General features: G+C 39.0%; 1 protein-coding gene across 7 annotated transcripts in view; it reads left to right on the top strand.

Annotated features, from left to right (window-relative positions):
- osbpl9 (oxysterol binding protein-like 9) overlaps window positions 1-14,098 on the top strand; it is a 47,340-nt gene that overhangs the window by 21,868 nt on the left and 11,374 nt on the right. For 3 of the 7 annotated variants that reach the window (XM_036579213.1, XM_036579220.1, XM_036579219.1), the window contains 7 exons: window positions 6,431-6,526; window positions 6,680-6,727; window positions 7,128-7,157; window positions 7,251-7,301; window positions 7,685-7,723; window positions 10,874-10,985; window positions 11,667-11,771. In XM_036579213.1, coding sequence (XP_036435106.1) covers window positions 6,431-6,526; window positions 6,680-6,727; window positions 7,128-7,157; window positions 7,251-7,301; window positions 7,685-7,723; window positions 10,874-10,985; window positions 11,667-11,771 — 481 coding nt within the window. Of the gene's footprint in view, window positions 1-1,779; window positions 2,324-6,430; window positions 6,527-6,679; window positions 6,728-7,127; window positions 7,158-7,250; window positions 7,302-7,684; window positions 7,724-10,873; window positions 10,986-11,666; window positions 11,772-14,098 lie in introns of those variants that run through there. The other 4 variants (XM_036579218.1, XM_036579214.1, XM_036579217.1 and 1 more) reach the window with 4 other exon arrangements.

The raw sequence follows: 14,098 nt of genomic DNA, 5'->3' as shown, positions 1-14,098 counted from the left end.
AAAAGTATGGAATAGAAAGAAAAAATGAATAATTAGTTTAAAAACTCTATTTCAATATTTATAACAATATTTAAAATAAGAGAGGCTGAAATACCACCCACTAAAACTGTTATTTTGTTAGTAGAGTGTTTGATAGCACACTTTACGTGATCCTCTTAAAGAAGTAGTATTCGACCAGGATCAGTATCAGCCAGTGCTCAAGGTTTTAGTATCGATATCAAAGAAGTAAAAGCTGTATCGTGCCATCTCTAGATATAATGTCATGAAATCCAAACAGCTATTTTACTCTCTAGTTGTTATTGTTGTTTACCCGCACTCGCTCTATAATTTATATTTTTTTATGATACACACAGTTTTTAGTTTTCTGAAAGTGATGACAATGAAAATGAAATACTCAGAAAAGTGACGTAATTTACCGCAATGTCGGGAGCATATGATCATAATCCCACAGAACAGAACGGTTCTTGTTTTGACTTACGGAGTAGAGGCTGATCTAAATGTGGCGTTCGTACGGTATAATGCACTTCGGGTGGATTTTTGTGTTCACTGTGGTGATTGGGCACAGCCGTGACTCAGCCTCTTTAGTCAGGGCGGAAACTGTTTCCTGTCTGCTTTTAAGCCCTACCAGTGCAGGTGTTTAAAAGGTTAGTCACTGACGGACTCTGTGCCAGCACATCTTTCTGGCTTTGTCCTCAGAGCAAAATGTGATTATGGCAAATCCATAGTGAGCTTCAGATGTGCTTCATGTCACGTCCATTAATCTGCCAATTAGTGTCATGACTGACCTACTGTTATTTGAAGACATTTATGAATTATGTAAAGATTGTTTGTTTTTGTTCAACCCGTTGCCTTTCACACACTAGATTATGACTTCTGTTTGTTTATTTATTGAACAGTGACAATAATGATAATGAAACGGTTGAATAATGGGACTTCTAACTCAAGCTAATTTGTGGCACCACAGGATAAAGCAAACAGGTACAATGGCATGTAGAAAAAAGATAAAAAGAACTGTATGTATCAGTTTGAGTATTATGTGTGTATGTTGTATTAGTGGGTCCCAGTGGGCCTGTCTTATGAAGCAGGATTTTCTGCCTAGCAAGCTAATTTTCAGCTTAGTTTGATCTGAGCCTAGACTTTCTGTCTCATGATGGTGGACCACGTTTTACTGGGCTACATCACCATGGCTTTTATGCTGCAGACCTTACCTGCTCCAGTTCATTTTAAATTTGGGATTTTGGATCATAAAATAATTAGGACCAGTTACACTGAGATTCTGACCATTCAGGGCCTCACTGTGTTGGTCCCCTCAGGTCAGTTGTGAAGACTATTGCTTTTTTCTAGCAGAGAAAACAACTTATGCTGCATAAATCTTAAGAATATAAAGCAATTATTACCCCAGTAAGCACTAACTAACTTGGTGGCAGTGGTGACAGCTTTTTAAGTTGTAAATTCTTTCTTTCTTTTTTTTTCTTCTTTGAAAAATAAGCAGCTTGACTTCTCATATTTCACATGATTGTCATAAATGATAAATGTCATGCTTATTCATAAGGACAAGAGAAAATGTGCATTGCAGGATTGAGAAACGCTGGATTATAGATTGGTTAATGAAGTGATATAGTATTTTTTTTGTTGTTGTAGTTAAAGCACCAGTGTACAGATATCTGAAGCTCATCTGATAGATGAGGCTTTCGCTCTGCAACAGTTTCACTTGTGTGTTTGTCTAAGTAGGGTGGGGGAAGAGGTAAGGGGGTGGGGTCCTAAATCTAGAATGTTTGCCGTTGAGTAGTATGTTCTCAGTGGGTCCACCCTTGTACACCCTGTCCATGCACCTTATAAACAGCCCCACTTTTCCTCTATTGAGAACGCGGTGTGCATGTTCTGCCTGCAGTTAAGTCGACACTGTTCACCTGCACCTCTGAACTACAAGTAGCTCTGTGTCAATGCTACAAATGTGAAAAGTTGAAACTAGATTAAAGCTTTATTAAAGCCAGCATGGGATTGCTGCTGGTTTTTATAAAGCTATATTTTACTGGCCACCCTCTTGGAGTTGACTCACTTGGTCACATGCTCTGTTATGGGTCCATTGCTGCACCTTTGCTCCCTGTGAAGACTCGCTCTCTTAGTGATGACTGAGCAGCACATGAGACTTTGACCCCTTCATAAACTGCTTTCAGATTTATTGAGATTGTGGTAAAATGGCAGAGAACTGCCGATGGCTTTTCTTCATCTTCCCTTCATGAGTTTCAGTTCGGCCAGTTCCCGCCCTGGAGGTCGTCGTAAAGTTGGTCAAGGCCCCCAGCGCAGAGCAGAGTCTAAATCGGGGAGTACCTCATTCATTGCTATCAATATGTAACTATGCTATTGCAGTGACTGTTTTACTAACAGATGGTCTGTCTGTCAGCTAATTTAACTACAGTTCTAAAGCAATATAAAGGCTGTTTTGGTATGCATCACACTTCAAATTGTGCATTTTCTATATATTTTGCCCCAGTAGCATACTGGCTAGTTTGAATACTAACAAAAGGGCTTATAGAAGAGTGTCTTAGATGAATAAATGGATGGACTGCTATTTCTTTAGAACTTCTAACGGCCGTGCTGCTTCACTGGTCTAAATATTATGCTAAATATGTGCAATATATGTTGGTGTGTGCAGACAAGGACTAAATATTACGCTTGTATGTGTGTATGTATCCAATTGTGGTGGTAGGCTATAGTTTATTTTTGGTGTTGGTTTGTTTCTGGTTTGGCCTTGGCTCTGTCAGAGTACCTAAAGTTACACTGCAAGTCCATAGCAGGAGTGCCAGAAAAAATACGTTATTTAACAATAAAAGTATGCTTTTTCAGTAATGGGAAAAATCTGTAAAAATGCAGTATTTTAATTTCTTAGAAGTACTGCCTTTTACTGTAATTCAACAGTTTCTCTAGTTCAGCTAGTTAGTCTGACATACAGTATGTTACCAGAATAATAACTGTAACAACCATTGAATAAACATTGAAAGAAAGTGTCAGTGAAATAAAGATGATAATTTGATTATTTATATTGTTTCTATAAATTATCAGCAGTGTTAAAATACAGTATATGTATTTTTTGCATTTATTTAAACTTTTTTCTTTCCAAAAATGGATATTAACTATTAATTTTACAGTACTTTGACAGTAAAAATACTTTATTTACAGTGTTATTACTTAGCTTAAGTCATCAAAGAAACAAAGATATTTTGTTATAATTTTTGTATATGACTTGTATGATAGATGTATTTGTGTCAGAGAGCAGGTGAGCTGATTTACTTGCACGATATCATAACCATCAGAACACCCTATCCATTATATAAAAAGCAGAAGGGAAAGAGAGCACAAACATTGTCCTTAACTAAACTCAAAATGTCACTGTTAACTAAATGCAGCACTCCAGCCAGCCGTATTTATACAGGCAGTGTCTGCTGTGGTCTAAAAAGACCGTTCTTTTTTCCACTGGAAATGGCTTGATTCTTTTAGAGTATGACCCGTTCTTTTATGGGCGGTTACAGGCCTGTTAACAAGCCTGGCCATGGTGTCCATCTTCTTCCAGCGTTACAGCCAAAAACTGCTGACGTAACTGTCGCAATACCTTGTAAATTCCCCGTTTGGCATGTTTTGTCATGAAAGTAGTCCAGACTATTTTCAGAAAGCCATTCATATGAACTGCTGTTGTCATTAATTCAAGTCAAACTTTGTCATTTCTTCTTTCCTGGGGAAGAAAATAAAGTTTCTCAAACACTACAGTACTACCAAGATTACACTCTTAAAAGTAAAAGCCAAGAAGCATTCTTTGAACAATCCCATAGAAGAAGTACTATTGACTCCTTAAAGAACCATGCTTTAAAAAGAGATTTGTGAATGTAAAGAACCTTTTAAGGCTTTAAAGAACCTTGACATGATGTTAAGGTTTTACTCCCAATTTAAGGGTTCTTTCTTCAACCTTCACATTATGTAGAGATGTAGATTACATTTTAAAACTTTGCACTCACACACCTCATTTACAAAAATGATTCTTTGAAGAGCCATACATAGAAAGGGTTTTAGGGTTCCTTTATGACATTGTGCAAAAAGCACTTTTTGGCATTTTTTGACATCTTCATAAATTCAAGACAGAACAGCAGCAGATGAGCTAATGGTGACTGACGACAGTAAATAAAGTCAGTAAATACAGAGAATAAATGTTTCAGTACACTATACAATAAAGTATGTACACCGGTCAGGCATAACATTATGACCACCTCCTTGTTTCTACGCTCATTGTCCATTTTATCAGCTCCACTTACTATATATGTGCATTTTGTAGTTCTACAATTACAGACTGTAGTCCATCTGTTTCTCTGAATACTTTTAGCCCCCTGTTACCCTGTTCTTCAGTGGTAAGGACCCCCATGGACCCTCACAGAGCAGGTACTATCAGACACAGCAGTGTTGCTGGAGTTTTTTAACACTGTGTCCACTCACTGTCCACTCTATTAGACACTCCTACCCTGTCAGTCCACCTTGTAGATGTAAATTCAGAGATGATAGCTCATCTGCTGCTGCACAGCTTGTGTTGGTCATCCTCTAGGCCTTCATCAGTGGTCACAGGATGCTGCACACAGGATGCTGTTGGCTGGATTTTTTTGATTGGTGGACTATTCTTAGTCCAGCAGTGACACTGAGGTGTTTAAAAACTCCAGCAGCACTGCTGTCTGATCCACTCAGACCAGAGCAACACACACTAACGCACCACCACTTTAGTGTTACTGCAGTGCTGAGAATGATCCTGCACCCAAATAGTACCTGCTCTGTGAGGGTCAATGGGGATCCTGACCACTGAAGAACAGGGTAAAAGGGGGCTAAAAAAGTATGCAGAGAAACAGATGGACTACAGTCTGTAATTGTAGGACTACAAAGTGCACCTATATAGTAAGCGGAGCTGATAAAATGGACAATGAGCATAGAAACAAGGAGGTGGTCATAATGTTATGCCTGATTGGTGTATACATTAAGTGCAGGACAATAGACAGTAAGTCTAGAACAATAGACAATCAGACAGGGAAGATGAAGACACTCCAAATGGTCATTAAAGCTAACTACTGTCTTTGTCCTCTCTGTCTAATGACTAATTTAGTGGTCTAAACTGTAAACTTAGTTCCTAGCAGCAGATGAGTGCAGACTTTTGTACAGTAGAAAGTCTTGTATACTTAACATGAAAAAAGTGAAGCGACTCCTGCATTATGTAGAATGTAGTACACTCTTGCAAAAAAAGATGCAAAAAAGAGTTTTTGGAGCGGTGCCATACAATAACCACTTGTTTCCCTAAAGAACCTTTCACTTGATGCTTCTTTAAAGCTGTATTTTGTTAGATGTTTTGTTGCAATTGAAAGAAGTTGCATTTCTGAGTCAAGAGAAAAAAGAATTTGCTGAAATATGGTGTTACTGTGCAGCTGTGAGCCTAAAAGGCTTAAATAGTAATTTAGGCATCAGGTTGTATTTCGTGGGAGTTTTTCGGGCCACATCATACTTATACCCTTTACTTATTAGCAATGCACACAGACCCAAAAAGAAGGTCTGGCTCAATGTTCAGGTCTAAAATGCAAAATCAACGTTATACTGATCAAGGTATGGTGACACTAGTAGATCCTCAGAAGACACGTTCTTCACCAACTTCTGACTGAATTCTCTTTTGAAAACTTTGAAAAAGCGCTTTCAATCACCTGATTGATCCTCTCAGGAACGGGGTCCGAAGCATGTGTAAAGGGCGTTCAACTAAAATGCATATCTTTGCATTGTGCTGTCTGACACTTATTTAAAGTGTTTTTGCTTTAGTGTTTTACTTGGACATACAAAACAATTTATTTCATGCACTTACATTTCATGCAACAATGTTTTAACTCCTTAAAATCATATTACATACTAAGACTTGTTATTCAGTTATTACGTGGACTACGTAATTACGTAGGCTGAGTTATTCCTAGGTCACAGAAGTGTGTAGTAAAACTTTGGACCTGCCTGTGAGTCCTGGCCTTTTTAAGGGGTTAATAAACTTGAAAGGTTTTTCATTGAACTGTACATCCAAGCCATCCAAGTTTTTAGGAGCCTTTATTTTTGATTCCTTGTTGCTCCAGTTTGTTGTTTGTATCCAAATGTCACCTCATGAATTGGCCTCTTTTCTACAGTCCTGTGTAGCAGAGGTGGCCTCTCTGCCCCATCTGATTTCTGTTTGGATGATATTCTAGCTGTGTAATTCAGCTAATCTCATTAGCCTGGTTAGAAAAGAGAACAGACTGGGTATAGTGCTACTTGCCTGGTCTTCAGGTCTCCTCCTGAAAGTGGAAAGCAGAACAGGCTGAAGGGAAGGAACAGCATGGAGGTGTTTACGACTAGAGCAATGACTCAAAACGGTCTCTCTCGCTTTCAATTCCAGGAGGCTGAGACCGCGTTCGTACCGAGCGTTCAAGACTTCGACAAAAAGCTTGCCGAGGCGGACGCATACCTGCAGATTCTAATTGACCAGTTAAAGGTAAGCTTCATCAAGGTGTAATGGGTGATTTACTTGAGTGCAGTATTGGTATTGTTTTAATAGGTGTTTTATTAGTATAGTGTCATTGGATTTGAGTTTTTTTCATGACCCAAACATTGGCCTTCCTTATATCTCCTCTCCCTTGTTCTTTAGCTCTTTGATGAAAAGATAAAAGACTGCAAAGATGACGAAGCACGCAGAGTAAGTCATTATCACCATCTTGTCCCATGAACATCTCCCTGAGGGCTTGCAGTTGTTTTCTGCATGGATTATGTTCCTTTGCAGAGCAATGACAGAAGGCTAACTGAAGTTTTGTGTATGTTCAGTGCCTCATGAGTGAGCATTCAGTTGTTGGCTTATTGCTAGCTCAGGGATGTTGTAGTAAGTGTGTTGTATTTTGCATTGCAGAAGAGTTTTTCAACTGTAGTTAAAGTAGATTACAAACTTTCGTTATTCTGGGACTCTCCACCTTCTCTTCCACCTTCGCCTTTCATTTCCCTTTTTTTTTGGGGAGCTAATGTTCTGTTTTGTATTACTTGAGGCAGCTTTATTGAAACATTTTAGAGAAGTCTTTAATCTGCCCTGCTTTGTTTTTGTTTAGAAAATTGAGAACCTGAAAGAAACAACTTGTGTAAGTATAGTCTGACATGTTTCCAACTTTTCTAAGAACACTTTGTGTCAAAATCATATCTAACAGTTTGTTGTTTGTGTTTTTGTTTTTCAGAGCATGGTAGAGTCTATCAAGCACTGTATAGTTCTGCTTCAGATTGCCAAGGTAAGTGAAAGCCTATTATGTTAGTTTTGTTCTGACTGTATTAGTGTTGTGTCATTGTAACAAAGAGTGCGTAATCCTTTGGAGCCGTAGCAGTAGTTTTCCACTTGCCTGTGACTGTTTGTTCAGGTTAGTTTGCAACATTCTTACAGGGCCTTGTTACTGAGGCTTTGGAGAGGTGCTTCTCACATACACCTAAGAGCAAGGAGCTTAAAGTCTTTCACATAAAACATTTCTAGTATTGTAGTACTTTCTCTGAGCCAATTTATTATTAATGAATGAGGATAATAGAGCGTCATAGAGCTAGTTGTTGGTTAATGGTTGGGTTGGTTCGTAAATCTCAGTTGCACATTCCTCAATTCATGTTTTCTTTCCAAAATTTTAAGGATCAAAGTAATGAACAGCAACACGCAAACGGACTGATAGTAAGTTGTGACTTTCCTCAACCATGGAACAGTTCTGATTCGACCGATCCTCTTTTTCTCTTTACTCTGGAATCTCTCCTTCACTTCAGGAAAAGCCAAATCAGTAATCCGCAACAAGTGCATGCCTTTTACTCTGGGAAATGGCTCTGCCCGCCGCATCTTTCTTTCGCTCTCATTTTCATCACTCCTTCTCAAGCGAAATTTCTCTTTTCATCTGGGGGAATTTTCTGGAACTGTCCTTTTTTTGTCTTTCTCTTTTCTAAAAGGCAATGATTCGCAAGCATCTTTGAGACACTATGACTGAGCCAATCCTCAGCTCTGCCTCCTCTCATATGCTCTTAACATGCGTGTACATTAAACAACTATTAAAATTAGACAGCTAATGTGCAACATGTACATTAAACAGCTATTGTTCTCCCCTTATCGTAGCATCTCGAGACTAATAGTTGTCTGCTTATCGCTGGCTATTTAGTTATCCACCACTAGGCACATATCATACTATTAACTGCGCTTGCTGGTCCTGGAGGGAGATATCGTACATGCATGATTTAACACTGATCAAGAGGTATTGCCATTACCCTTACATAAGGCCTTATTTTACCCAAGAAGCCATTCTTCAGAAACCCGTATCTCTTTCATTCTTTAGTTTTACAGCAGTAATAGAAGCATATTAAGAGCATGTATATTAGCTTGTTATGCTTATATTCGGCCTATCACATTTATGAAACTTTGGCTGACAACTAATTGTCATATAAATGATTGTGAATAACAATTTGTCTTTTTTTAGTTTTTTGCAACTATTAAAGTACAAAATAAAAGTTCAATTGACTGGCTAGTTATCTAGAGACTTGGTAGCTTCCAAATGACAACAATTCAAGCTCAAATTAACAAATATTAATCAACGCTGCCCTCTAAAGGTGTTATAGACCCAAATTAGAGGTTAGAACCTGTATCTCATATCTTTTTTTCTGCTTTCTTTTATATGTATTTGCTGCAAACCAACTGAAACACACAGTTCATATCCTTGTGACGTAAGCATATGACTTTGAAACGTAACAGCTGTGGAAAATAATTGCGGTCATCGTAAATAATTGCAATCAGCTGAAATTATTGTGATCAAGCAGTTATGTAGTAATTGACTACTTTTAGACTACTTTTTTTTTGCTTTTATACTGTCAAACAAGATAGGCCTGCTGGTAACAGTGTGCTGTCTAGACTAAGGGTGGGCATTATGATATGTTAGCATTATTGTGATAAATTAAAATAACATTTATGCTTTTGTGGGCTGCTTTTCCAGAGTGACTTACAATTTTAATCCTGTTACAGTGGTAGAATGTAGTGTGAGTCAGTGAGTCTTGCCACAGGACTTCGATGTTGCATATTGTGTTTGCCCGGGCAGGGACTCAAACCCCAGCCTACCGCGTAGAGGGCAGTGATATTTAACCATTCTGCACCAGTAGCGTTTATGATGCGTATCGTCAGTACTTCTGAACACTGAACTACATGCATCTTAAACACAAATTTAGACCAGCAGTGGTCTTTAAATCCGAACCTTTCAAACTCACTGGGAGTTACTTGAACTGTTGAAGTAATTGATTGGCCACCTTGTGGCTCACTTACTTACCTGTCATTTTACAGTATCCGGGACCAAAAACTGCATGCAAGGTCCAAATTCGAAGACCTCTGAATTATAAGGAGTCTGAAACAACAACCAGCTTATAGTAACTGCTTAAACTGTATAGTAACAAGTAGCTAATTAGATGTCATCTTATTTCATTTTTACCATTTGTTTGATTCCTCCCTCCTGTTCCTTCTTAAATAGTTTATTTTAAATAGTTTATTTTTATTTTTGTAAACATTGAACTAAAAGTCATCCTACTTTTTTTTCATAGCTTTGTCTTTTTAATGTTGCACTACTGCTTTGCTAGTACGCTTTGTCTGTTCCAACTTGTTTAAAAACCAAAAAAAAAGTTGTGATGCATATTGTTCATTGTAAAATGTTTTCGCGTATCATAATGTTGTTTGCCATGTTACCCACCCTTAATCCAGACTAACATTTAAAGCTACTGAAAAGCACTAGAACAAGATTTGGAGCTGAATTTGCCCATCTGCTTGATGACCCAGTCACTAACCTCTTCGCTCTGCCCTCCACATCTCCGTGCTTTGTTGATTCAATCCAATCCCAGCTGCCTCCCATCGCTACGGACCTCATTTCTCTAATTGGCTTTTAATTAAGAACGGCAGACACATTCACAGTGCAGGGAAACAAGAGTGTGCCAATTAAAACCAAATGATGAAGATTAAATCTTTTCAATGTCCCTGAAGAGAAAACCCTCTCCAAATCTCACTTATATCAACTGAAATCCTCATAAATGTGCAACAGTAGACAGAGAGAGGTTTCACTGCATGCCTAAAGTTCCTTTCATTTCCCTGTCCTCTCATTTTTCCTTTCTTGTTCGTTATGTATTTTGGAGGGGTGCTACATCTATGATGAGTTCTGCATGTTGGTTAAAGCAGGAAGTAAAATCTCAGCACTCTTCACCTGCATGAGAAGTGCAATAGCAGCATTGTGGTCTGGCCTTGTCGCTGTGGGAGCTGAGTGTTATAGCCGCTTATCTGAGGCTCTACAGATCCAGTGTGTGTGTGTGTGTGTGTGTGTGTGTGTGTGTGTGTGTGTGTGTACTGGGCCCTTGTAAAGCAGACAGTTGCTGCCGTGATTGGGTATAATTAGAATCAGTTTGACTGCTGCTGAGACTCAGACAAGACCAGACTGCAGCTGTGTGATTGACTAATCTGACACGCAGTCTGATTTTATGTCAGATTCAACTTTTAATCATCAGAGCCTTTGTTGCCTTAATCAGCTATTTAAGTTGTTTTTCACATATTTGCATCAGCCAGCCTCTAATTGCACACTACAAATCATGAGTAGATCAATTATGTGAATTTTTCCCTTTCATAAGTAAAGTACAGTTTTTGTTGGTCTATAGAGAGTAAATTCCAATGTTTCTTTTAAATATTAGCTAATGTCACCGGCTTTGGTAGCAGCGTTAGAAGAAGCCAAGCGGCTCCCTCTTGAACGCTTCCCTTGAGTTCAAGCTGTAGTGAAACTGTAGATATTCCTCTGAGAGCTGATGTGTGTTGTACCTGCAGAGCACCATAAACCCAGTGGATGGAGTTTACCAGCCAAACCCCCTGGACGCCTCTGTAGTCAGTGCCATTGCCATGCCAACGCAGACCACCCTCCCTACAGGTGAGGATAGGGGTAAGTGTGTGTGTGTGTGTGTGTGTGTGTGTGTGTGTGTGTGTGTGTGTGTGTGTGTGTGTGTTCTTTCACTCTGTCTCTGTCTCTGTCTCTTTATATCTGTCTCTCTCTCTCTCTTTCTCTCTATCTCTCTCTTTATCTCTTTCTCTCTCTTTCCTCCTCTGCCCTCTCTTTGATTTGCCTCTCTCTCATTTGCCTCTCTCTCTCTCTCTCACACACTGTTTCTCTCACTGTTTCTCACACTGTTTCTCACACTGTTTATCTCTCTGTCTCTGTCTGTCTGTCTGTGTGTGTGTGTGTGTGTGTGTGTGTGTGTGTGTGTGTCCCTTTCTGTCCCTCTTAATCTCCCTTTGATTTTCACCCTTCCTCTTTTTGTCTTGTCATTGTTTCTCTCTCACTCGTCTCTTCCTGTCTCTTTCACTCCCGTCTTTCACCTCTTCTCTTTTTCTCTCTCCCTCCCACTCTTTCACTCCATTCTTTCTTTCTCTTTCTCATTTTCTTTCTCCTTCCTCTCTCCTCTCTCTCATTTTTTTATATATGGTATATGTAGGAAGCACACCTGTGTTAAGGGTTTAGGTTGCTCAACCTTTTACTTTTAGCTTTACCTTCCATCATTCACAAAACGAGTGCTTTGAGAGCTCTCCGGATATGAAGTGTTGTTTTTCTTGTTTGAACCTGTAGATGGAGCTCAGGTGTGCAAAGCGGAACAGAGGCCTTCTTCTCTACCCGTGGGTCCTGTCGTCACGGTGATGGGTAGTCTTCAGACACCCACTCCCAACAGCACAGGTACAGAGCCACCACAGCTAAAGGCGCTGGCATGTCCAAACACGGAGAGAGAGGGAGAGAGAATTTTGCAATTCCAAACCAATCTAAACAAGCAGGATAACGCAGGACATGAGCATGTATTCACAGAATGTATCAGCGAAAAGCGCTGACTTTAGATGAAATTAGACACTATTTAGCTGTGCTCTGCTTATAAGGTAGTTTTGCTGTGGGAGCAAAGCAGTTTTTATGGTTCTTTCTGTTTGTTACAGTGTGTGAAGTTAAGCACTTAGCTTACTCCCCTGATCATCTTTTTCAGCAAAGTAAATGTTTTTAGTTTAGATTCAGTTTATATGCAGTTCCTATTTAGTTTATAATTAACTAGTGCATTCGATATGGATGCTGTATGGTAGAACTGTGCCAGTAACTAATTGAGCCTAGTTCTTTGCTTTGGCTGGTGAATTAGTTTTATTTTATTACGGATGCAATTTTGGTCTGTTTAGTATGAGTATTTACAAGTATAAATTTGATTTATTAGTATTATTAATGCACTCTGCATTGGAGCTGCAGGAGACCCGGTGTTCTCTGCAGTGGAGCTCAGCCCCTCTGTTGCAGCCAGTAGTGCTGTGGCTGGCAGAGGCTGCACTAACTCTGCTTCTGCTGATGTGGTGCAAGAAATGATGAGCTTGGCAAAAACTGCAGCCTGAGAAACTGCAAACTAAACGAAGGAGGAGGAGACAAGCAATCCTTCACTAGCGCATTTGGAGGATGGTGTGCTCCATGTGAAATTAGTCATTGATTATGATGGCTTTTTTCCCTGCCAGAACACGCTTGAAAATAGACTTATGTTGGAGGCAGGGTTGTTACAATACCAGAATTTAGATTGGGAGACTGATAACAAATGCCTGGTACCAAATAATGCTGTAGCAGAAAGTTAAAAACCCATCATTGCCTGGACATCAAATGTATATTGAACACAGAAAAGTATTCACATTTTAGAAAAACCTCTTTAAATGTTAATTTAAATAAATCAAATATGTAGGTAAATAGAAAGTATGTAAGAGAACATACAACATTGGCTTACATTCAGCATTCTGTTTTGAAAACAAATACTTAATTCATTATATCTAATGTTGTTTGCTTCTAAAGGCATAAGTCTTCAACTGTTTTATACAGTGAGAGGAAATAAGTTTTCAGATGTTTATCCTTTTTTTTTTTTAATATACTTCCGTTCCAAATTTACATACGTTGTGCCTTTTTCATATTAAGATTTGATAGGCCATGCAAGCACCATCACCTTCTTTAATAGAAATCAGTTTTGATTTTTTTCAATGTTGAGTTCTCTTTTCAATTGACTGCTGATGTCTTTGTTACCTTCCTTATCGTTAGTCTGAAAGCTTGTCTTAAAATCTTGTGTGGCGCACATGTCGGGAGATGATTAGCTGTGGTTTCGTGAACTTTCCACATATTTTCAAACCAGTTTTACTCATAGGAATGATAAGGTCTTTGCTATGGCTCTATGGTTTTGCTATGGCTCTATGGTTTTGTTCCATGAGTGTTGGTTAATAATTTTGTCTTTGAAAACTTTAGGAAGCTCTGTTACCTTCGAGCACTTTATTAGGAGCAGCTCCTTGTTTCTACACTCATTGTCCATTTTGCCAGTTCCACTTACCATATAGGTACGGTTTGTGGTTCTACAATTACAGTAAATCTGTATCTCTGCATACTTCGTTAGCCTCTGTTCTCCTCGTTCTTCAATTAGAATCCCTTAAGGACCACCAAAGAGCAGGTATTATTAGGGTGGTGGATCATACTCAGTACTGCAGTGACACTAATGTGGTGGTTAGTGTGTTGTGCTGGTACAAGTGGAGCAGACAGCTGTGCTACTGAAGTTTTTAAACACCTCACTGTCACTGCTTGATTAAGAACAGTCCATAACCAAAAATATCCGGCTAACAGCATCCTGTGGGACGTCCTGTGACCACTGATGAGGGTCACAGGATGCTGCAAGAACAGATGACTTTACATCTACAAGGTGGAGCAACAAGGTAGGAGTGTCTAATGGAGTGGACAGTGAGTGGACACAGTTTTAAAAACTCTAGCAGCACTGCTGTGTCAGATGCACTTGTACAAATTGCACCTATATGGTAAGCAGAGCTGATAAAATGGACAATGAGTATAGATATAAGGAGGTGTTTCTAATAAAGTGCTTATGAATACGTAATATTGGTTTATATTCGTAAGTACAAAGTAAAACGACTTTGCAGTGAATATATGCACTGGAAGTATATTAAATGACAAAAACATGAACAAAAAGGTGTCTCAATACTTGTTTCCCCTCACTGTATGGT

Source organism: Colossoma macropomum, unplaced genomic scaffold (genome assembly GCF_904425465.1).
Source record: "Colossoma macropomum unplaced genomic scaffold, Colossoma_macropomum, whole genome shotgun sequence".
Classification (NCBI taxonomy): domain Eukaryota; kingdom Metazoa; phylum Chordata; class Actinopteri; order Characiformes; family Serrasalmidae; genus Colossoma; species Colossoma macropomum.
Note: the sequence above shows the minus strand (reverse complement) of the source record. Positions and strands in the feature narration are given on the sequence as shown.